Here is a 23,330-nt window from a genome sequence, read left to right on the forward strand (position 1 = left end):
CTCTATCATTTATATTCCATTAGTGAATTTTACAGGTATTTATAACTACTTCATGGTTTTTTAAAATCATATTTACTTGAGTAGGAGTCTGTTCATGATTGTTATGGCCAGACTGTAGAATTTTAAGTATATAGGTTTTGTATTAGTCTTTAAGGTATGGATGATGTTTGAATGTTTCCTATTTATTTCACATGACACTTCCGTTATTCTGTAAATAATGGACATGAAATAACTTGGAAAATGAACACGATGTAGCATAGATAAAATATTAAGAAAGATAACAAAGATTATGGTAATCCCAGAAGCAGTAATCATTAGCTAATATGAATTAAACGAAATAGGATAGGATTTGCACCCAAATACAAAGTTCATATCTTATACCCTTTAAGCGAGAGTTAGTCGGCGGGTTGGGGGCTTTTCTGGTCATAAAACCGCACCCGCATGAACAAAAAATAATAACGGCTAAGAAAAAAAGTATTAAAAGAAAGGAAAGTAAATGAAACAAGGGTGACGTAACATAATATTTTCTGAACATTATTTTAAAGAAAATATATCACAAAATTTAAATCATTTGCATATTAAAGGTAAAAAAAATACTCTCATCGTTTGCTCCTTCCAGTTTAATTTTTTTGTTCTCGAAAGTTTCGCTTAATACGCGGTGTCTGCATGACCTAAAATTGTTTGCGTTTTACGCATATGACAGATACTGACAGACATTTAATTTTTTTTTTTACGTCAATCGAAATATCGCGTGTATACCTAAATCGTTTAGGCCCTAAACAATATAAGTAGGACTTTTGGAATAATGGAATCGTACCGTGAATTATGACAATCATTGTTATCATCTTTCTAATATAAATCAAATGAAAGGTATCACCACCCCATAGCCTTACAAATATCATTAAAGTACATTGTATCATGCCAGCAAAAAACATTCATCCTTGACAATAATTTTTCATAAGTGGTTATAATAAAAATATGTCACTGTCAAATTATAGCAATTTCGCGTATTGGAGTTATATTTTAAACAAACTGGTATGAAGGAAATTTGATCACACCATCATTTCTTGCAATCTTCTTTTAATGAAAAAAAAAGGATTCAAATTGTTCTATTAGTAAAAAATACGCGGGAACGGCGAACTATCATTCATAGCTAGCATAAGTGGGTTTTAAATTCGCATTATGCCTTTGTCCTCTATTTTCACGAGTACACAATTAACCACGCAAAGTAATTTCATCTACTGTTTGGTGCAGTCCGGAGATCCAGATGAAAACAAATCTTTTAATGGTTGTCATCAAAAGAATTGATTATTACCTGCCCCCTTTGAAGAACAACTTTCTTTCCATGTTACTGTTTTTCTTACTTTCTTTTTATTTTTATAGTCAATAGATGGAACTGACTACTGGCGTAAAGATGGGGACGGGGGGGGGGGGGGGGTTGGGGCTTGGGGAGGCATGGACCCCACAAAGTTCCTCGACCACGATAAAACAGAAGTAAAAGAATTAAAGGAAAGGGTGGGAGATATTAATCTCTTAATTATGATCTGAAAATGTATCACTATTGGATTTTTGTCTGAAAAAAAAATCTCTTTAGATTTTTTGTGCACCACATGGCATGTCTGGCCTCCTCACAATTTTCGCCTAAAACCCTGGAGCTGAGCAAAAAAGTTAAGCTTGAATAAGCCCTTTCTTCAGCACTTTCCTATTTACCTGGATACATCCACAATACGGCCTATCGAATTATGGCGTCTTTTGTGTTACCCGGCGCATAGCTATTGTGGGTCATTACGTAACAATACACTTTGATGTCGTTTGTGACGTATCTCTACTTAAGTGTGGTTTTAATGCGCACGCATCGCAGATATACCGCTGCACAACCAACACACAACCCATTATATTCATACACTGTGTACGACTTCATTGGACATATTATCGGAGATAAAATAGAAAATGTATTTCAAGAAGACGTCGGATAAAACCTGAAAATTACAATTCATTAACAGTGGATACCTAAGATATTATATTTTGGAAACAATGCAGGTTTGGTAAGTTTTTTTTCTGTTAAAATTCACAAAATTATCATTATTTTGGTGTACGAAATTATCATCACTATTTTTTCATGATGAAGAACTTTTGTGCGTTCTACTTTCTCCGTTTGTTTAGCTAAAAACATGTCTGTCCAATTTGTAGGAATATAGTCTTACACCAGAAAGACAACATCTTCACGAACATATCAACATGTTCAGGATCAAAACAATCAGTTGTTAGGCCCTTCTTGGTAGTGATCGGTTAAAAGATAATTTTATGCCGTCGATGAGAAGTACGTGACTCGGTCCTTTTTAAATGAACAATAGCTTCAGTTTGACAGGCATATCTAGCAAAATATGATCATAATTACATTTTAAACACCCTTTTACAAGGATCTCAATCCCTTCAGGTTGTTCTGATGACATTAATTAAAACATAATTTGTGATTACAATGCTAGCCCTATAAAAGTTTCAGACCTCAATATGAACAATTAAGAAATCGTTTACATGTAGTACCATTAGAACTTTAGCATTAAAAATTATTTTTTTCTTATTTTATATTTGCTTATCCGTTTAATGATTCATTTACAATAATAATGTAGCATTTACAGACTTATTTATTTCAAGATAAAGCCTTTAATGACTAAAAATCTATTGAACTGTATACTAGCTGGTAATAAATTTCTTTATAATTTATTTATAGACAGAATGAAATTTTCCGATAAAAAAAAACGAAATGTCATTGTTGCAGGACTTCATAAATGCAAGGAATATGAAATCATGGTTATATGGTATATCCATTGCCTTTGTCTGTCATATTTCATAATAAATCACATACATATTAGATTGATTACGACGATGCATTCATTCTTCATCTCGATGTGTAACATACACACGGGCCAGGGACGACGCCATGATAATCCTATTTTCTTTTGGGGTTGGGGACAAGACGCCCCAGGTGACGCCATTTTGTCTTAATTGAATTATAGAGGTATAATATATACACCCGGCCCATTTTACTTCATAAAAACGCCGGATAGCATTATAAGTTTACCATATGTTTACTATCAGCCAATTGTTAAACATGAATGATTTCGGTAGCTAATAAACTACTAATAAACTGTTATTGCATATTCAATATTAAAAGTTTTCTAAACGAGTCCCGGCCTGACCTCTCTTTTTAATCTTATCCCCCCCCCCTTTCTTCATTTCTCTCCCTCTTCTAATGTTTAAACATTTTTGGAAATTCGTAAGGGTCGCCTGCCCCACCCCCCCCCCTCCTTCCGTGGCGCCGCCTCCACATACATGCATGTATGTTGTCCATTGCTTATGTAGTATAGAGGCACTATATAACCCAAATGGTATGCAGCAAATAGGTATTCGATGAAAGACAGAAATAAAATCCACTCTCCTTCGGTTTCATCTTGGCAGAATGCTACACATGCTATAGCTAGGGAAATACATGTATATATTGAAGGCATCTATCCCCAGTAAAGGGGTCGAACAACCTACGGGCATATAGATTGGGGACATCCCCCCCCCCATAAAAAAAATAATAATAATTATAATGATAATAATAATAATAAAATAGAAATAACATTAAAAAAAGAAAAGTTATAAAACCAAGACCAAAATAAGGGAAAATGGGAGAATAAAAGAGGAAAAAGAGCGTATATACTATATGCTATTATTCTTTGTTTAATATGCAAAAATCTATAATAAAAGTAGAGTTTCATTTTAAAAGGTCAACTTCGATCTGTGCCTGTAGCTCGAGACTTATTACAAAATTATTTACCACAGGCTATACATTTTATTTATCACTGACCCCCACCCGTTAAAAACAATCTGTTCATAACAATGAAGAAGTTAAGCAGAAACAGCAATCATAATAGAACCAATATAGATCACACAATTCTTTGTTTTAATTTCCTTCTCATCATAAAACTAATCAAGAAGTTCACAAGGCCTATAACGATAGTATCTTCAAGCTCTCAGATTAGGTACTACTGTTGCACATACAATATAACCCCCCCCCCGCTCGGTACTGATTATTCATGCACCTCTCATCTTCCCAATTCGATGCAATTTATCTTTTCACTGATATTTGGATGTTTACATGATTATTTCCACAGATTCGGGGTCAACATCAATTTAAACAGTGTTCACAACGACCATCTGATCCTGTAAAGATTTCCTGTCACCAAGTAGCGAGAAAATGAGGGAATATTCCTCCGCGGTTCTTCTCATCGTCACCGTCATCATCGTCGGCCTCGTCTCGCTGACGAGCGCGGCAACGCACGCCACCAACATCAGCAGCAGCTCGGTGGGCAAGAGCAACGCAGACCTCACATGGGTTATCCCCAGTGACCTCTCCCAGGCCAGTTATTACGTTCTTTACGTCCTCGACGAGGGACTCAACGTCGTCCTCAACGAAACCGTCGATGACGTCAACTCAGCAACATACTCCCTCACCCAACTGACTTTCTCCACGTACTACAATGTGACAATCTACACGCACGACGCAGCAGACGATGCCATCGGCAGTGACACGTTTTTGTTCGTAACCGACTATGATCCCCTAAATTTCCGCGCTCTGTGCGCCATTGGCGTAGTCGGAGCTCTCGTTCTCATTCTCATCGTGGTCAAATTGGCGGGAAAGATCTGCAACCCCGACAAGGGTGCCGACAAATGGAAGCAGGAAATTTTGGAGACCAAACAGAGGGACCGAGAAGAGAGAAAGCGGAAGATGCAGGCGAAGGGAGGATCGAGAGCAGATCTTGATGTCGAAGGTCTAGCATGATGATCAATACCAATTCATGATCGATTTCCCATTTTCTCTCCTCTGTCCAAATGACTAAGAGTGACTATAATGTTTTCTGGTCGGATTTTTACTCATTGCAACGATTCCAAAATCAGAACGCCAACTTTTTTGCGACACCTTGTTCTTTTCTTCAAAATCAGACACAATCAAGCTTAATAACATGAATAATAATAATAAAGATGCAACAGCTGTCGTGATAATTTTCGATGCATATTACTTGAAAGCAACATAAAGAATATCGATACTACAGTATTCGTACCGTTTGCAGTGGTTGACATAGGAAATGGATATGAAAACAGTGAGCGTTATTCTTTAAGTGAGAACACCTTTTCCCATTTCAGATTATTTGTGTGGATTTTTAACAGAGGCGGGGAGCTTGTGAGGAAAATTCTGAAAAAAAAATCGAGGCCTATTTTCTGTGCTCCCCTCTCTTTCGTTTATCAAATCTTAGATCCTTAAATCATTATCTAGGCCTATAATACCCCACAGGTATACTTTTTTACTTGAATACCAAGTCTAACATTATATAACTGTTGAAAAAGAAATCAAGGACCACTTTACACCATAATCATGTTTCATTATATTCCAGCATAATTTATAACCGGATTTGCTATAGATTTACAATCTAATAATCAGGTATTATCAGTGTTATATACAAGAGTCCTCAAGTCAAGCTTCTGTTTTCGCTGTTTGAATGCCTGCGCTATACTACATTGAATGTATATATCCATTACCATATGACTGTGTAATTTTGTATCCTTTTCCCGGTATTCGTTTTCATATTTTACTTACTATTGCTCCTTTTAATGACCAATATGTTTGTCTGAATTCATTTGTAAACATAGATGAAGTTGAAGGAATTGAAAAGTAGTTTTACTAGATTTACTTTCGAAGCACAAATAGTTTATTAAAAAAAGCAATATAACGCTAAATACATAGCGGTATATCGATTTTATCGATTGATATGTGTAAAAATTAATTTAGCAAAATTTTTTTTGGTATGTGCAATACGGATTTAAATCATGTGATTGGTTATTGATCCGAGAATGCACAATCACCCGGTGATCGAAGTAAACGATTCAAAATATGTTTTAAACTATATGACGTCACCCACCATGGTTAAAGTACTGCAAGATGAAGAATGTAAATAGATTGATTAAAATTATGAGCTTAAACATCGATAAAAATTTACAGTTTAACCCTAGAAGGACTGGCTATTTGAGATGTATTAAGGACGGGGGGGGGGCATGATGGCCCCCTTCTGATCTCGGCCACCGTTCTCCCGATCGCGCCGAAATTTGGCACGCACATATAAACTACAAGCCAGTATAAAAACAAAATCCGAAAATATTTTTTTATTTTTATTATGAATAAAATATGCAAATTTATTCATGAAAACAGTATTTGCATATTTTACACTTCAAATTTTATCTTATTTTCCAAATGTCATCTTCTTAATCTAATTTAAAGGTTTCCGCAAAGAAAAATTGTGAAAGCCATTTTGTCCTTATGTATTTCTCTGTTTTTAGAATTTCTTATGTATTTCTCTTTTTTAATTGTTATTTCATTGTTTTTTTTTTCAATAGAAATTATTACAGACCATTTAACAACAAAATTAATAAACCCTTAATTAATTAAGCAGACCAATTAAAACGAAAAATAATAATCCTTTGATGAATTTCATCTCCCATAGACCTTATATACAAAGTATAAAAATTAGCAATTTTCGGCATGATATTGTCTCGTAAAAAGTCATGTGGCGTCGTGATGCTATACCCGAATGTCGTGAATTTGGTCTCGAAAGTTGCGCGAGATTTCAAAGTTATAAAATTTTGCGGCGCCATTTTTTTGTTGCGTTTTTAGAAATATCGCCCAAAGCGTCTTGGGGGAGGGGGCATCATGCCCCCAGTCCTTTAGGGTTAAGGGAAAATGAAGGTGAATGAAAAGCCGAGGACAATAAAGAAAGATAAGAAAGGGGGAAATTAAAAGAATAAATTTGTCAACTATTTTTAAGGGAGGACGGAAGAAATGGGAGAAAAGGAGAGAATACCAACACCTTTAAACAGTTGAATGAAATATCGGAAAATTATTATGAATGAGTTCATTAACCTGTTGACTACTGAAATCTGTGATTCCCATAGGCTTTGTAAAGGGAGCACACAGTTCCAGTAGTCAATGAGTTAACATTGTGTGCATACAAATTGCAAGCTATAAACCAAAGAAATATTCATTGATCGAGTGATTTCAGCTTAAGACTATCATTTGTACATTTTGGTGACTATAATAAAAGACCATATTTTCTACTTATAGTACGGTGTTACCTGTTGATGTTGTTGTTGTTGTTATTATAATGCATGCACAGAAAACAAAACTATCATGACTACGGTGTTAACCAGTGTCCACAGGACCACACCAGTCTTTTAACCCACGTGATAAATTTAAAGTGTTAGTTCGACAGTCGACACGCAACATCTTTGATTGTTACTTTAATTCTGTTTGGTTCAATTCTGTTTGGTTCAAACTCCATGGTGTGTAATTTCAACACCTCATGGCGTGGAACACCAACTGGGGTCGAAGTTCTTAAAGAAAATAAGGGGGAGGGATCATCAACAGTTAAAGATGAAGATGTGAAATGTTTGGATAATTTACATTTGGAAAGGAAAATGTTGATGACGGTGACCGATGTTTATAATTGGAATCATGATGATGATGATGATGATGATGATAGTAATGGTGATGTTGGTGGTGGTGCTAATGATGGTGGTGATGATGATGGTGGTGGTGGTGATGATGATGATGATGGTGGGGGTGATGGTGATAATGTGGTGGTGGTGATGATGGTGGTGATGATGATGATGATAATGATGATGGTGATGATGATAATGGTGCTGGTGATGATGGTGATGATGATGGTGGTGTGGGTGGTGGTGGTGATGATGATGATGATGGTGGTGATGATGATGATGGTGGTGATGATGATGATGATGGTGGTAATGATGATGGTGGTGGTTGTGGTGATGATGATGATGGTGGTGGTGATGATAATGATAATGATGATGATGGTGATGATGATGATGATGATGATGATGGTGGTGGCGGTGATGATGGTGGTGGTGATGATGATGATAATATGGTGGTGTTGGGGTGTCGTATCTAAGGAAAACAGCGCCCGGGGCAAGAGAAAATTTGCACCCTGCAATTGCCGTTCAAATATATGTTGCCTGGATGAACCATGATGAAGTGCTTTCCAATTTTTACACCGTTGGCGGCTTTGGTTGTCGTCATATTCATATTTAGGTTTCTCTCTCTCTTCGTTTTAATTTTTAGCCAAAATATTTCTTCTGTCAATTCTTTTTTTTCATTTTATGTATAAAAAAACAAATCCACTTATGCCTCCCGGAAAGTTGTGCTCGGGGCACGTGCCCTCTTGATACAAAACTGTACGCAAACCCCACACATTCCCTGTTCATTCATTCTGTAACTGTGTAAAATTAAATTCTCGTATTTTTTCTTTACTTTCAGAGACGAATACGCACATACCCTTCTCATCGACCGACCCTCACATCGCTTACTCTCTAACCCATACACCCTCACAGTTATATCCACATCCGCGCACACCCTAAAAAAACACCGCCCTTTCGCTTCCCTAGTACATTTATTAATTATTTCCTACGACCCCTTACCTGTCTCTCTCAGACACTTCAGTACACTTCCACACGCACATGTCTTGCAAACATACACACGCCCTCACACAAACACACACGCTCACACCCTCGCTTATAAACTTCCCTTCTCTACAGTCCCCTTTCCCCCCTGATATATCACTATTATCCATTATGGCCCCTCTCAGACGCTTTATATAGTGTACTCCCACACGCACATATCCTAAAATATACTACTATCTCACACACACCCTCTCACACCCACAAAATCCCTTCCCCTTTATATAGTCGTTTTTTTCTTAACTCTCCCTATTACCCTCTTACCTACCCCTCTCAGACTCTTCAGCGCTCCAATACGCACATTCCCTGTAAACATACCACAGACACACCCTCACCGACCAACACACCCTCAGAAACAATCACTCATTCGTTCATGTGTGTGTCTCTCTCCATCCCTTGTATGCCTCTCGCAGACACACGTGCACTCACGCATAATCACCCACATGCATGCAACTCATCTATACCCCCTCTCTCCGTGCACTCTGACTCTCTCCCTCCACCCCCTCTCTCTCACACACACACACACACACACACACACTTACTAACGTCATATCCTTCTATCCCTCAATCCTCTTTGAAATATACCATTCCCGGCCATCTATTCCAAATCATCAATTTCTCAAATAAATTCATATTCACTTCTGTCCCTGTTCGATTTCTCGAATACATTCTTGTTCAATCTCATGTTGAATATTACTAATAATAACCCTTTGTATACATTAAAATCATGACTAAAACATGTATATGATCAACTCCAAGATTGATTACAAGACACCTCAAACTTTTAAGATGGAATTTAACGTTTATTTCAGAAAAAATACATAGTTTTCTTTCAGCAATTAGAGATATACGATTATTGCACTTGTCAATATATAAATTGTAACTTATTATTTTCTCAAAATTAATGCTTCTTTCCTGTTGATTCATATTATCATATTATCAAGTCTTTTGTCAACAAAGAGGAGCGCACTGAATTAAAACAAGATGAATGTATGAATATACCGCATATCTTTAAAAAATATTTTTAGCAAACATCCATTTCAAATGTTGATGTTGCTGGCTTTCCATAGTTGTGGTTGATCAAATCAATCGCAACTCTTTGTAAGACGGGGCCCATGTGTATGTTTGCAAAATATGTAGCAGAAGTATCTGAGATACGCAGAAAATGGCACTTTCGCTTTCCTTGCCCCTCCGATCTGATCTTTGATAAATTCTGTAACCTTTTTTTTTCTTTTATTTATTTTCCATTTACCCTTAAAACCACCATACTTACTAATCATAATTTCAGAAAATGGTTGTTTTGTTTCCCTTCCTAAACCTGGATCATTCAAGTGCATTGAAGAATTCAGATTTTTTTTAAAGACAATCCTGAGTTACTTATTATCTCGTTTTATTGAAACAAGAGCAACTCACAATCATTATCATTACAGACACATCCATCGATGCCCAGTACTTCTACCGAAAAAACACACATGTGTAGGAACTTGAATTTGATAGACGATTTGACATTATCACATATCAGGGCCCCGTTGCATATATATTACTATTATGGTATCATTGCCATCCAGTGGTAACTTCCATGGTAACGATGATGAACAGCCAATCAAAATCAAGGATTCCATGCAAGATACCATTGCTGCATGACAAAGTTACCATAATGATAACTTAAATGCAAACGGGACTTGGACTAAGATTTCCGGCGAGATCCAAAGCAAATTTACATTTTTACGGTAATTTCATTCAAGGGATTTGATTCAGATGGAGAGTATGGTGCCCCGGAGGTGACAGGATATTTTTCATTTTACCAAATAACTCCCATGACTTACTTACTCGTTCCCACGACTTATTTACTCATGTTTTCCCACGACCTTATAACGCCCCTTAAGTAGTTGATGGAACGAGTTAGCAATTCATGAAAACATGCAAATGTATTGTTACTTTGATTATATTTTGTTGAACGGAAATAAATAAATAAATCTAAATCTAACAAGCTTGGTACGTCGATTGAATGAGTTCGTACGTCGCGGGAACAAGTAATGAAATAAAAAGTAAATATATAAATAAAAAAACACTAATCATATCGCCTTAATGCGTAGGTCTCTGGAGAAAAATCATGGCACGAAAATGGAGGAAGAGAGATTCCATGTTCTTGATTACCAGAATAGGGGGGAGGGGGATTGCGAGACTTTGGTAAATAGAACGAATGAACATTTTCTCAAAATGGATGGATATGGTGAAGGGGTTGGGGTGGGCTTTCCATGTTATGTTAGATCATATACCCATTCACTGAGAAAAGCTCAATCTTCACTTTAGAGGTTGACTTCGTAGACTTGGATGGTACCGCTTACAGTGCTGGTGACGATTAGCATCGGCCTGTCGAATGGGGATTTGGAGGCTGGCACGAAGCTGTGGGTTAAAAAAGGTAACGTAATGAGGTTATTAAGACCAATCCAATGGTAATTTTTTGGAAATACCAAAAAGTACTTCACTCTTAGAAAAATGGTCTTTAAAGGATTCTGTACTTGTTCCGTATTTCGAACCTTTCAAGAATACCTACACTGACGTACTTTTTTGCTTGTCCAATTTTGTTCTTTTGTTTTTTTTGCTTTTCAAATTTCAACCAGCACCCTCTGGCTCCCTGTTAATCGTTCCCACGGCCCTGATCTAGGACTAGAAAGATTTATCTATCAGAAAGTGATAGTTAATATGACATCACTATAAAGGTATGTTCCATAAAGATATGCAACTATTGTAACTTCGTCACGATGGTAATTACCATGGTAACAGGACTCAGCAGCCAATCACAATCAAGCTTTCCATGTTAGTTACCATTACCTGTAACGTCTTTATGAAACAGATCCTGGGTATGGTAATTTCTATGAAGTTTATTATTCCCCTCAGAGGAAAGTCAATCACGAACCGCGATACAAAACTCAATAGTGCCAAATAATCGATTTTTTTTCTTTCTTATTTTGCGGAAGTTTCACCCTTCTCCTTTGTTATCTTTGATTTTAATGGTTCGACTGTTTGATCATAACTATCATTTTATGAAGATGTTCTTTAGGGTCATATACAAGGCAAAAATTGCAGGCTATTAATTTTGCTATCGAAAGTAGCTTACACGGACCAACATACGTGCAATAAGACCGACAGAATTGTTCGAAGACATGAAAGATTAGACATTTCTCACTCGGCTGGGGATTATATTACTATAATTTTATTGGAGAAGATTACAGGATCTTTCGCGGTGTGCCAAACATATAGTGAAACACAATCCTTATCTTCAATCATTTGGATTGCTTGAGACTGACAAAATAGAATTAATCAAATCCCGCGTTGTCGGGCCTACATTTTCAGAGATTCGTGTGTGACTCTAGCATTTACTGACAGTAATGAAAGATAGGCCTATCAACGTTGCGCACCAAACTAAGTCACTAAAGTGAAATTACCAAAATTTAACGGGTATTTTGATTATAATTATATATATTAAAATAATGAAATGCAAGAGGGAATCACCAATACTCACCGCAGGTCTTCTGGATCCAGGTCGCCGAGATTGCGTTCTTCCAGAAGTTCTTGATAGGTTTGACTTGTTCCACCGTCCCGTTTAACATCTACAAACCTTAGTTCCATGTCACTGGTGGAAGTTGGCATAACAATCTCATAGATGAGAATGGCGGCGCTTCGATCGATGCCGAAAAATGCGTAGGTCTTGCCGTTTATCTCGCCAAACTCGATACTCTCACACTCGGGCCCCTGATTCATAATAATCAGACATTCAAAATCACTCAAGATATGATATCAATCTACGTATTGCCATATTCCTACTGGGGAGAACACAGTGTCCCCGGCCGACCACAGTGTGTGTGTGACGAGATAATAATACACGTTTAAGTCTTGAGTACAGACTAGTGAAGTTAGTGAGGGAGACTAGAAAAAAACTTAGCAATGACCACTGGTGAACAACGGACTTGTTAGTCGGAATCGGAGTTCGGACGTCGTGTGTACATTTGTAAATAAACTGTGTTTTAAACCATTTGACACGGCGTGGCTTGTTTTCTAGCAGTTCACAGTGTGTTCACAGTGCGGAACATATATGCGATGTGAAATCACCTTCACACTCATAAATTCGAGCATTTGAACAGTATGGATCTCTCATTCACATAGTCGATCATGTGAACAGTCACACTGTCGAGGTGTCCATGGTGTGAAAATATCTTCACACTGTTGAAATTGAGCTTTTAACAGTGTGAATAATAATTTTCCCATAGTTCACTATGTGAACGCACTGTGATCACACTGTGTGAAACGGTGTTCTTTCGAGCAGGAGACGACAATCATGATAGCCACAACTTTTCAACTTGGAAAGGGTGTGGATATGAATGGTCGATTAAGCGAAAGAAAATACGTATGTGAACGCACTGTGGTCATACTATGGGATACTGTGGGGTTTTTTTAGCAGGAATGTTGAATCATCCACCAAATGTGAATCATAATGTGATGCCGATTATGTATTTTGTTGACCTAACTATCGCCAATATTTATCCACTTACTAGCCGACCAAACGGTGCAGTTTAAGTTCAGTGCAAACGTCAAATGAAAGCAGAATGTCTGTTGCATCTACGTATGGAATTTAATGTTTTTGAGGTCGCATTTTCTTATGCTTAGAAAGTTTAGATTAATTCAATAAACGAATGTATCTCATCCTTTGCTTATGTAGCAGTGACATTTTTTATTGACTGACGAAAGCAAAGGGGACAATGAATTCATCAACATAATTATAAGACCCCTGTTAGACCAACCAAGTTATCGGAGCGTGAATCCTGTAGGTCTCCTGGGGTTTCGTTATCCGCCTCGCCAGGTTTGGTGTCGCCATTGAATACATCCGGGTACGACTCCTTCATTCTCCTCTCGACGTCGTCCGCGCTGTCCCAGACACGTTCTATGTTTTTCAGGCTAGGTACCCCGTAAGGCCTGAAGATAGACACACCGCGGGCCCCAAAGAAGTGGGGGCGAAGAACCTTACCGTCATCATCTAGACCGTCGGTCCTGCTGAACTTGAGACGACCTTGAGAAAATAACGAGTATAGTTACAAACAACTATTCCTTTGGAAAAGCGTCAACCCGCAGTTCGACACTCTATACCCAGGGGAGCGTTTCATTAACATTTTCAACCGAGAAGTAGTCAGATCTGACATCTTTACTTTACTTTGATTGGCCGAGAGGCACTCTTTTTTATGGTAACTGTCGAATAAAATGGGACTTGTCGGATAAAACGTCCAAGTCCTTTCATGAAACGCCACCATGGTCTTGAATTAGTACCAGGTAGGATGCGAAAGGATGTGTAGGCCTATAGTATGCCGCAGTCGAGTATTGGAACTATTGTTGGAATGCTCCCCAAGGAGTGGAGAGGGTGCATGTATTTTATACGGGCAGACCAGGACCCGATGACAGTGGTAATAATGCAAATTAGTGCTCAGAAACATCATGTTTTAAGCACTATTAAGGTAACTTTTATGATGATGATGATGACGACGACGATTATGATGGTGATGATAATGGTGATGACGATGATGATGATGATGATGAACAACATTTGTATCGCACCTCGTTTAAGACAATGTCTGATCCCAGCAATACTGCGGAGCTGGTAGCATGCAGACTGACAGACATGCCATATAATTACTATTATTATCATTATTACTATTTTTATTGTTATAATTACCGTAAGGGCACTAGTATTCAACCCGTTTGGAGAGTTTCCTCAAATATATAGAAATAAAGAATTTACCTGAATTTCAGACCCGTCTTATTTCCAAGAGCAAATGCTGGTTATCCTTTTTCCGTTATTTTTTTCTTCAACCAGTTGACTGTGTGCGCGGGTGATCGAATTATACGGCGACGGATTTTGGTACTAGTATTCAACCCGTCGGCACTAGTATTCAACCTAGCGATGAAAGATGGCCCTGTCTCTCAATCTGCTCTTGTCCCATCCGACTATGGACTAGATCATTTGAGATGAGACCAAACAGGGAATTAATTAAAGCCAGAGAATTACATAGATCTAGATCTAATTTAGCAATCTAAACCCTTTTGAGATTTGCTATCAATCGATCCTCACTAGGTTGAATACTAGTGCCATTCAGTGCAAAAGGCCATCGCCGCATAATTCGATCCTCCGCGCATACAGTCGACAGATTGACAAAGAAAATATCGACAACAGATTACCCTGGAAATAACAAAGGTATGAAATTAAGATAAATTCCCTATTTCTAAATATTTTGGGGAATATGTCAAAATCTTTGAATTATGCCGGGTTGAATACTAGTACCCATACGGTACTACTACTATTGTTATTATTATTATTATCTTTATTTCCTGTGACAAAACCCAATGCCCTGCGTTCAACTTTCATCATGTTCTCGTTTGATTAAAATACCACTTGAGGCAGTATTTCAAATTATTGTCGCGGCAATTTTCAAGAAGTGAACAAGTATTCTTCATTGTACCTTTTCTTCGAGAAAATAATGCGATAGCAGTGAATTTGTCGTTCCCTGTTGTAATCAAAGTAGATCGGTGATATTATAATGCTACATGATTGTTGTTTCAAGTCATTATTCAAGGTTGGATAACTACATATTATCTGAAATAATGAAACTATAACGGCATCCATTATGTATTTCCGACATGCATCTTTAAATCTAGAAATCTTACCAAGTTCATCATTGTCCTTCAGTTGATCTTTCAGATTTGATGACATAGAGTCAGATAGCTCCACACCTGCGAAGAAAGTAATGTTTTAAATTAATTATGGTGACAGTAAATGAGAACAGTGATACGCGGGGCACTCACTTCAAAAGGAGGGGGCACTCGGATTTGGAAAATGGCAAGAGTAGGGATGTGCGGCCACAAAAGCTTGAAACCATATCCTCAAAATGCTTAAGAACTGAAGTTGCCAATAAATGAGGGACTTAAGAACTAGGTGGCCCTTTGCAAATTTAGGTCCTTGGAAACTGGAATTTAGCATGAAATGACCGTCTTCGAAATTAGGTGAGATGGGGTTGGTCAATGAAAAAGGGGGGAATCATACCCTTAGTAAACCGTAACAAGGGGGCCTTAAAGGCCGAACATACCCCTACTGCCATTATCCTGGAGATACATTCATATATACTGTACATACCTTCATCTCCGTCGTACAGGTCCTTTCCTCGAATGCCTTCGTCCCAATCATCACTACCAAGCTCATATTCGAATCTGTCGCCCTCATTGGCAGTGAATATATAGTCTGTATTATTGAAACTGAAGACCTTGATTGCGTCTGGCTGGTAGAAGCTGAAAATGTCGTACTTTTTGTTCTCTGGGAAGATTTCTACAGCAGAGAATTTGTTAAAATTGAAAAGTAAATGGTAGCGATTACGAAATCCTACCAATTCAAATTTGGAGATACTCCCATACCCGCAAACGCCCCCAAACATTCACGCCTGTGACGTGTCGATGGTTTCAATTTATCTTTGCCGCCGAAGTGGGGATGTGTGTGTGATGTAATACACTCTAAATTAACAATTTAATCACTAAGAAGGCCCACGCTCGGACAGAAACAGAAAAACCACACACCGTGATCAGTTCATTGGATGTTTCATAGCCCTTTATACAGCTGAAGTTTAATTTGACTGACGGGATCTTTTCACAAATTATATATTTCTGTGCTTTAAAAAAATGTTGTTTGAAATGTGATGACACAGTTATCTAGACTTGTACCTTCCCACTCTGTCGGATATGTCCTTGGTTAGAGGGATAAAACCTTAATTGTCCCCACTTGTATGTATACACACACACACTCACACACGCCCTCACGGACCCTTACATATACACACGCACCCTATCATTCGCGCGCGTGTGTGTGTCCTCGTTTTCCACTGTAAGTACAGTTACATCCACCCCACATAACACACGCCCTCACCTTCACACACACGCATGCACTACACACAAGACTGCACGAACGTGATAAAATGGACATACCGTTGTCTTTATCGCTTCCATCGATGTAAATCTGCCCCCACACACACCCTCACCTTCGCACACACACACACACCCACACGCACTACACATAAGACTGCACGGACATGATACAAACTTTGCATACTGTTGTCTTTGTCGCTTCCATCGATGTACATCTGCCCCCACGATTTAGTTCCAAGTGGTATAATGTCTGTGATGGTCCTCTGCTCGATATCGACGACAGCAATAGCATTGTTTTCCTGAGCAACGACATCAATGGTTACGAACGTTTATGATACATAAATGTCCATAGAAATGTTCATAGGATATTCAAATATAGTCATACTCATGAATACAAATCCATAGCAAAAAAAAAGCAACACTGACGATTAAACGAGAAAACTACATGACCCCCTCCTGTTTCCTGATTTTTTCATAGAATATAGAAGAAATGAGATTGAATATTTTTTTTCTTCTCCTATATTCACCTCTCTTTTAAAGTATAATATCAATAGTAGTAGTAGCAGTGGTAATAATAATGATAACAACAACAACAGCAATAATAATAATAACAATAATAATAATAAAATTAATGATAATAATAACAGCAATCATAACAACAATAATAGTAATGAAAATAATGATGATGATAATAATGATAACGATAATAATAGTAATAATAATAATAACAACAACAATTATAGTAATAATAATATTGACGAAAACCTACCTGTAAACACACATAAGCGGTGCGATCATCTTCTGAGATGCTGATATATTCTGGTTCCATGTTCTGAGAGAAGGTATTGTAGGAATCGCCAGATAGGTAGCCCTTGTACGGTGCCCTGACGCCCCACCTCTCCAATTTATCCGCCCTTAAAGACATAGAGTTAGTCAAAATAATGGAAGGAACCATATGGTTGTAGGAAGGTATACGTACTGCTGCACGTCACATCCTAGGGGCCGCGGACTTCGGGGGTGGATGGTGGAGCTTCATCCCCCCCCCCCACACACACACTTTTTTTTACCAAAACCGTGTAAAAAGCATAAAAAATACCATCTGGTTGTAATTTAATTGGGGGAATGGTCAGCCCTCTCCATAACTTTCAATACCGTTCGACGGCTCGTATAATATTAATTTCAATATCTAGACCAGCCCCCCCCCCCTTGATAAATCGATAACGATTTTTTTTTTTCTCAAAATATTCATGCTTCTACTTTTGAGTTGGAAACATGAATATGCCCTTATTGGCGCGGGGGCTTGAGCAAAACGAATGAGAAGAAAGCCGGACATATAATATGTCATATATAATAGTGAGGAAACATAAAGTGGCGCGCCCTTTCCTCGTAGTACTAAGAGAGTTGAGAGGCTTTTGTCGAAAAATTGTGGACCGGAAGAGCATCGGAATCTCTTGACTCTGGGCAACGACACATTTTGCAATTGTTCGTCCGGTGCAAATCTTCGAATGATCTGCTGTCCCTGTCCACCAACTTTTGACAAAAGCCTCTCGGCTCTCCATTGTGATTTTGATTGCATTTTCAAAGGAATGGATGCGTTGTAGAGAGTTTCCCCGTAGTAAATGCGAAAACTCTCTAGTATTTACACATTGTTAAACTTGCGGAAATCCAAAGTCGTCACCGACGGTGTACTGCTTGCGAAGTTCTCTACTATGGAGATTGATCCTTCGGGGTTGATGAAGGTATTCTGGTCGGGTCCGCCCGCCTCCCCTTCGTTGGCCGTCATGATTACAGTGCACAGATGATTGAACTTGAGCATGTCAGGTTTGCTACCCACTACAAAATCAAAGAGAAGAGTAACTGGGTTCGGGTGGTTTATCTCTTTGTGTAACAGAAAGGCGTGCCACCCCCTCCCCTAATAGAGATAATAACTAAATAATATAAAATAAAGTAAAATGAAATACAATAACAGAACAAAATGAAAAGAAAAAAAATGATATAAAATACAAACAAAATAGAATGAACTAAAATGAAGAGAATAAATGCAATTGAATAAAACAAACTCATTGATTGAATTTAAAGAAATGAAATAAGAAGAACAAAAGTAATGAAGGAATATGTTTATACGTGAAAAAAAAATTAAGTAATAAATAATTTGTAAAAAAATATCACTAAAGCCTTAATTGTTTGTTTAGTCATTTCTAGATATCCACCTATGGCCGCGTTACATCCTTTATTACTTCATTTATTATGAGAATGTGCATCATAGGCCAGCTTCAAAATCACTCAAGAAGACTGTAATGTTCATGGAGTAATCAATGTATTTCCGCACCGTAAAGACTATCGGATTCAAGAACACAGTCAATGTATTGAAAAAGCCCGCCAAATGACAATGAACAGCTGGTAGTGCTTTGTCAAAAATTGGTGAACCGGAACAGCAGGGGCCGTAACACAAAACTTGGCGATGATCCTAGAACATTTTTCTACGATTGATTCCAATGAATACAATGTACAATCAATCGTAAAAATCAAGCGCACGATCAATTGCTAACCTTTGTGTTACGGAACCCAGGTCATCCTAACTTTCGGAGCTGACGAAAAATTACAAAGACGTGTCGTTTGAGTGTCCGGCCTCCAGGACGAAACTGCTGGTTTTGATTCACAAAGTCCCGACAAAGACCTCCTGGTTGCTCTTTGTCACACGAGGTGCATTTGGCGATACATTTTCTAGGTTCTTGAATCCGTTCTGCGCCGCGGTACAAAAAACCCTATTCACAAAACGACAAAGTAATGCCTACCTTGGATTTGACTTGCCACTGGCCATTCCTTTGTATTAATGTTATACTTTCCTCGTACGATTAGAGTCCCATTGGCCTGCGATGTTTGTCCCTCTATGACGTATGCAATGTAATCACCACATATCTCAATATCATTCGCCGCACGACCAGCCGGCAGGGGGAACCTTTTGAGGATACGTAGATATGTTGAAAGCTGAATGATGTGGATGTATTTACCCCCTGTGACACAATAATTCCAAAAAATAAAAATGTAAGGCGAAGATTTATCTCAGAGTGACAGGCTTATTTATTTCTACGTTCTGCAAAGTAAAAACAAGTTATCATGATTGAATACAATGCTTTAAAATTGATTTCTATACGTTGAATGGCACTTGAATACTCATATTGGTTTTTTTTCTTCAAAATCATGTGTGCTAATTTCTGATTTTCCTCAATACTTTTTCAAAATCAGCTTGACATGAGGGTGAAATTCTCTTTAAGATTATACCTCTAAGAAAAATCTATGACGAAGCTAATTACCAGCAGAGTACAGAATCCTTGCATCCTCATCATAAGCACTCTGTTCTACTGCAGCCTTGTTGATGCCATACAGTCCATTTCCGGAGCTATCGTAGTCGTAGGGGATGTACAGCTTGGCCAGGGATTCAAGAACTTCTGCAGCCTGTACTTGAGAAAAGCAGATCAGGAGGCCACAAAAGGCTACGAGTATCTGAGTGGAAAGATGCATCTTCCGGTAAGGCTGATGGTAGGAGTGGCTCGAGGAAGCGTATCGTCAGAGAATAGGCCTTACTGGTAGTAGCTGTTTTCCGGCGAATATTTAGAGATTGGAAGGGCTCAGTAGCTGCTGGGCTGGGGAAGATGAAGCCTTCTGAACTTCTTGGAGCCGATGGATCCGGTAATGTCTCGGTGGTCTGGAGCTCACATATTTATAGAGTGAAAATCTAGACACATCGTCGGGTCCTGGACATTGCCATGTGAATGACATGGGTCCATTTGTACTGTAAATGTCTGACACGTGAAAAGCTTGCAAAAACCCCTTTTAAAATCCTTCTTCAGAATACTTAGAAGTTATTCAAGTTGGAGGGGCGACCACGTGACGAGGGATGCCGAATTTCAGACTTAAGAATCCAGGGTAGCACACGGGGAACTGACTACTTAGCATGTGACAGACATGTCATGAAAATATACCTTTCAAATTGGCTTCAGAAAACAAAATTTGATTGTTGCCATGTGATAATCATATGGATTGACTAGCAATTTAAATCAACTAAAAAATTGTATTATCACAACAAGATGGAAGTGTAGACGACGCCACCTGCTCCCGTTCCCATGCATAACACGAAGATCAATCTCGAAATATATCGAACTTATTCAATAGTGTCCAGTGGTGAGTGATGATCAATACAGCGAAAATATTTTTGGGATACTGGGGGAAGGCTGAGTTTAGAATGTTCTTTTTAGTGAAAGTGTACAAGTTGCTTTCCTTATCCCATGTTTGGGGCCAAAATGTAAGATCTTGACGAAAAAGAAAAGACTAATAAAACTAGCAGCTGAATGAGTTAATGATCTCTAAATGAAAAAGATCTTAATTCTGGTCCCCAATGGCGCCCCCCGGAGTGAAACGAGAGACCAGTCATTTTTGGGGAAGGGAATTGTACATTATAAGAATGGATATCACCCCTTTCTAATAGTGAAGGTTTCTAGAAACTATGCACAATCCAACTCCTGAACGTGCTATACAACATGTACAATGCACTCTATATAAGCATAATAAGGATGTACAGTTCACTCCAAACGTGCCAAATGGATTTGTCCCTATTTCACTCCAAGAGGAATTTGATTGGGGACTAGACTATCTCGTTTGCATTTCGGGAGTGGTTACCAATTTCTCTTTTTTTATCCCTGGAACTCAGAACGTAAAAGACTCAAGGGAAAAGACTAAATAATTAGCAAGAATGAGTGCTGCGGAAGCGTTGACACATGTTTGAACATAATTATTTAGATGAATCTACGTATCCGCCAGAAATGGCTGATCATTTTATAATACCGCGGTCAATAAGTAGAAGAAGAGGAGGAAGAGAGGAGGAGGAGGAAGAAGAATAAGGCGGAGAAAGAGACATATATAATATATACATATAGACCTATCATCATCAATCTTGTAATATCATCACTATTCGAAGCCAATTGTTAGTTTCCTTCTTAAAAAAGAACTTCCAATTGGGGGATCTAATTCGGTAAAGTGATTTCGTTGTCAATAAAAAATATTTTTATTTGACTTCTTTCTTCTGTTTTTCGTTCTTTTTTTATAGTTAAACTATAATCAATATGCATCTCACCACATAGCCTATACTGAACGCTTACATTTATTTTATTAATGCGGAGCTTAAAAGAATATGGTTGAAAAACATACATTTCATTAATTGTGGTGAAAAAATACATTCTAAAATTAAAAGTTTTAGAACTACTTACTGGCGTACAGATGGGGGCATTTTTGGCCATGAACTGCCGAATCTTTTTCGAAATCAATAAAAAAATGAGTAGAAAGAACGGAAAATGGATGAAATATACTTTGATTTTTCAATACTTATATTATGTCAAAACCTATCACAAAATTAAATGTTTGTATTTAAAAAGTCAAAAATTGTGTTCGGTCACTTCGCCCTCTCGCAGCTTTTTAGAAGGTCTGAGCCATGTCACATACAAAACATACATATATAAAATAACAATACATGGAACAGAAACTAGAATACGGCCCGCTGAGAGCAAATAATATATTTGCGATTCCCCTCTGAAAAACAGATTTATTCAAACGAACTTCCTTAATCAGATCTATTAACTCTTTGCCCGCCACGGAGAGATCGAATAACTCCGCGCTACATTGATTTCAAAGTACAAACTTATGGTTTTGCATGGACTATGCTAATTAAGCTCACAATATATTTTGATTGGTTGAATGTAAAGTGCTAATTAAGTTTACCATAGCTTTTGATTGGTTTAATGTAAAGAAAAGTTTTGTGTGTACACATCGCTAATGTGTATGTGTGTATGAGCAACGAACTTAATGCTCTCTGTGTATAATAAATAGAATGTGACCGGTATCCTTATGGTTTTGCATGGACTATGCTAATTAAGCTCACAATATATTTTGATTGGTTGAATGTAAAGTGCTAATTAAGTTTACCATAGCTTTTGATTGGTTTAGTGTAAAGAAAAGTTTTGTGTGTACACATCGCTAATGTGTATGTGTGTATGAGCAACGAACTTAATGCTCTGTGTGTATAATAAATAGAATGTGACCGGTATCCTTATGGTTTTGCATGGACTATGCTAATTAAGCTCACAATAGATTTTGATTGGTTTAATGTTAAAGAAAAGTTTTGTGTGCACACAGTACAATTCGATCATGGACATATTTTCTTCAATATTTTTCAATAGAACGATCATTTCTTACCCAAATTTTGACTAAACTTGCAGCATACAGGTAAGTTTTGGAAACAACAATAATTCAAATCGTATTTGCTTCTTTTCGCCATAGTTGGGCAGAATGGATGAATACGAATTATTGAAGTATCAATTAAGTATATATATATATATATATATATATAAAATCAAACAAGCCAACACTTATAATAAAAAAGAAAAACAATTAAATATATATATATATATATATATATATATATATATATATATATATATATATATTTATATATATATATGGTTGAAAAACATATTTTTCATTATTTGTGGTGAAAATACATTCTAAACTTAAGTTAAGTTATAGAACTACTTACTGGCGTACAGATGGGGGCATTGTGGGCCATGGACCGCAGAATCTTTTTCAAAATCAAGAAGAAAGGAGAAGAAAAAAAGAAAGGAAAATGGGTGAAATATTATTAGATTTTCTCAATACTAGTATTATGTCAGAATCTATCACAAAATTAATTTTTTGTATTTAAAATTAAAAAATTGTGTTCGGTCACCTTGCTTTGAGCTTTGAGCCATGTC

At 37.5% G+C, this 23,330-nt stretch overlaps 3 protein-coding genes across 3 annotated transcripts; 1 reads left to right on the forward strand and 2 right to left on the reverse strand.

Annotated features, from left to right (window-relative positions):
- The first annotated feature begins 1,651 nt into the window (after positions 1-1,651).
- Positions 1,652-7,158, forward strand: LOC129276500 (uncharacterized). The gene is made up of 2 exons (XM_054912877.2): positions 1,652-2,045; positions 4,161-7,158. The coding sequence occupies exon 2, from the start codon at positions 4,244-4,246 to the stop codon at positions 4,826-4,828; it is 585 nt and encodes a 194-aa protein (XP_054768852.1). The 5' UTR covers positions 1,652-2,045; positions 4,161-4,243; the 3' UTR covers positions 4,829-7,158.
- Positions 7,159-10,880: 3,722 nt separating this feature from the next.
- On the reverse strand, positions 10,881-17,507 carry LOC129276147 (mesenchyme-specific cell surface glycoprotein-like). Its single transcript, XM_054912576.2, has 7 exons — positions 17,300-17,507; positions 16,715-16,829; positions 15,752-15,940; positions 15,286-15,351; positions 13,374-13,639; positions 12,098-12,327; positions 10,881-10,977 (listed from the first exon to the last, which is right to left on the reverse strand). Exons 1-7 carry the CDS (start codon positions 17,483-17,485, stop codon positions 10,881-10,883), a joined length of 1,149 nt encoding a protein of 382 aa, XP_054768551.2. The 5' UTR covers positions 17,486-17,507.
- A 662-nt stretch (positions 17,508-18,169) lies between these two features.
- On the reverse strand, positions 18,170-20,213 carry LOC135156590 (mesenchyme-specific cell surface glycoprotein-like). The gene is made up of 3 exons (XM_064109153.1): positions 19,845-20,213; positions 19,326-19,544; positions 18,170-18,363 (listed from the first exon to the last, which is right to left on the reverse strand). The coding sequence occupies exons 1-3, from the start codon at positions 20,050-20,052 to the stop codon at positions 18,170-18,172; spliced, it is 621 nt and encodes a 206-aa protein (XP_063965223.1). The 5' UTR covers positions 20,053-20,213.
- Positions 20,214-23,330: the final 3,117 nt, after the last annotated feature.

Source organism: Lytechinus pictus, chromosome 14 (assembly GCF_037042905.1).
Source record: "Lytechinus pictus isolate F3 Inbred chromosome 14, Lp3.0, whole genome shotgun sequence".
Classification (NCBI taxonomy): domain Eukaryota; kingdom Metazoa; phylum Echinodermata; class Echinoidea; order Temnopleuroida; family Toxopneustidae; genus Lytechinus; species Lytechinus pictus.

Bases quoted from the DNA above. Each gene is read 5' to 3' on its own strand.
- LOC129276500 (XM_054912877.2), top strand. From the start codon at position 4,244: ATGAGGGAATATTCCTCCGCGGTTCTTCTCATCGTCACCGTCATCATC.
- LOC135156590 (XM_064109153.1), bottom strand. From the start codon at position 20,052: ATGCATCTTTCCACTCAGATACTCGTAGCCTTTTGTGGCCTCCTGATC. The intron at 19,545-19,844 runs GTAATTAGCTTC...ATTGTGTCACAG, and splicing joins AAGGATTCTGTACTCTGCTG to GGGGTAAATACATCCACATC. The intron at 18,364-19,325 runs GTAGGCATTACT...TTGATTTTGTAG, and splicing joins AGTGGCAAGTCAAATCCAAG to TGGGTAGCAAACCTGACATG.
- LOC129276147 (XM_054912576.2), bottom strand. From the start codon at position 17,485: ATGGTTCCTTCCATTATTTTGACTAACTCTATGTCTTTAAGGGCGGAT. The intron at 15,941-16,714 runs GTATGCAAAGTT...TCTCTGCTGTAG, and splicing joins TGGAAGCGACAAAGACAACA to AAATCTTCCCAGAGAACAAA. The intron at 12,328-13,373 runs GTTGGTCTAACA...ATTATGAATCAG, and splicing joins ATTCACGCTCCGATAACTTG to GGGCCCGAGTGTGAGAGTAT.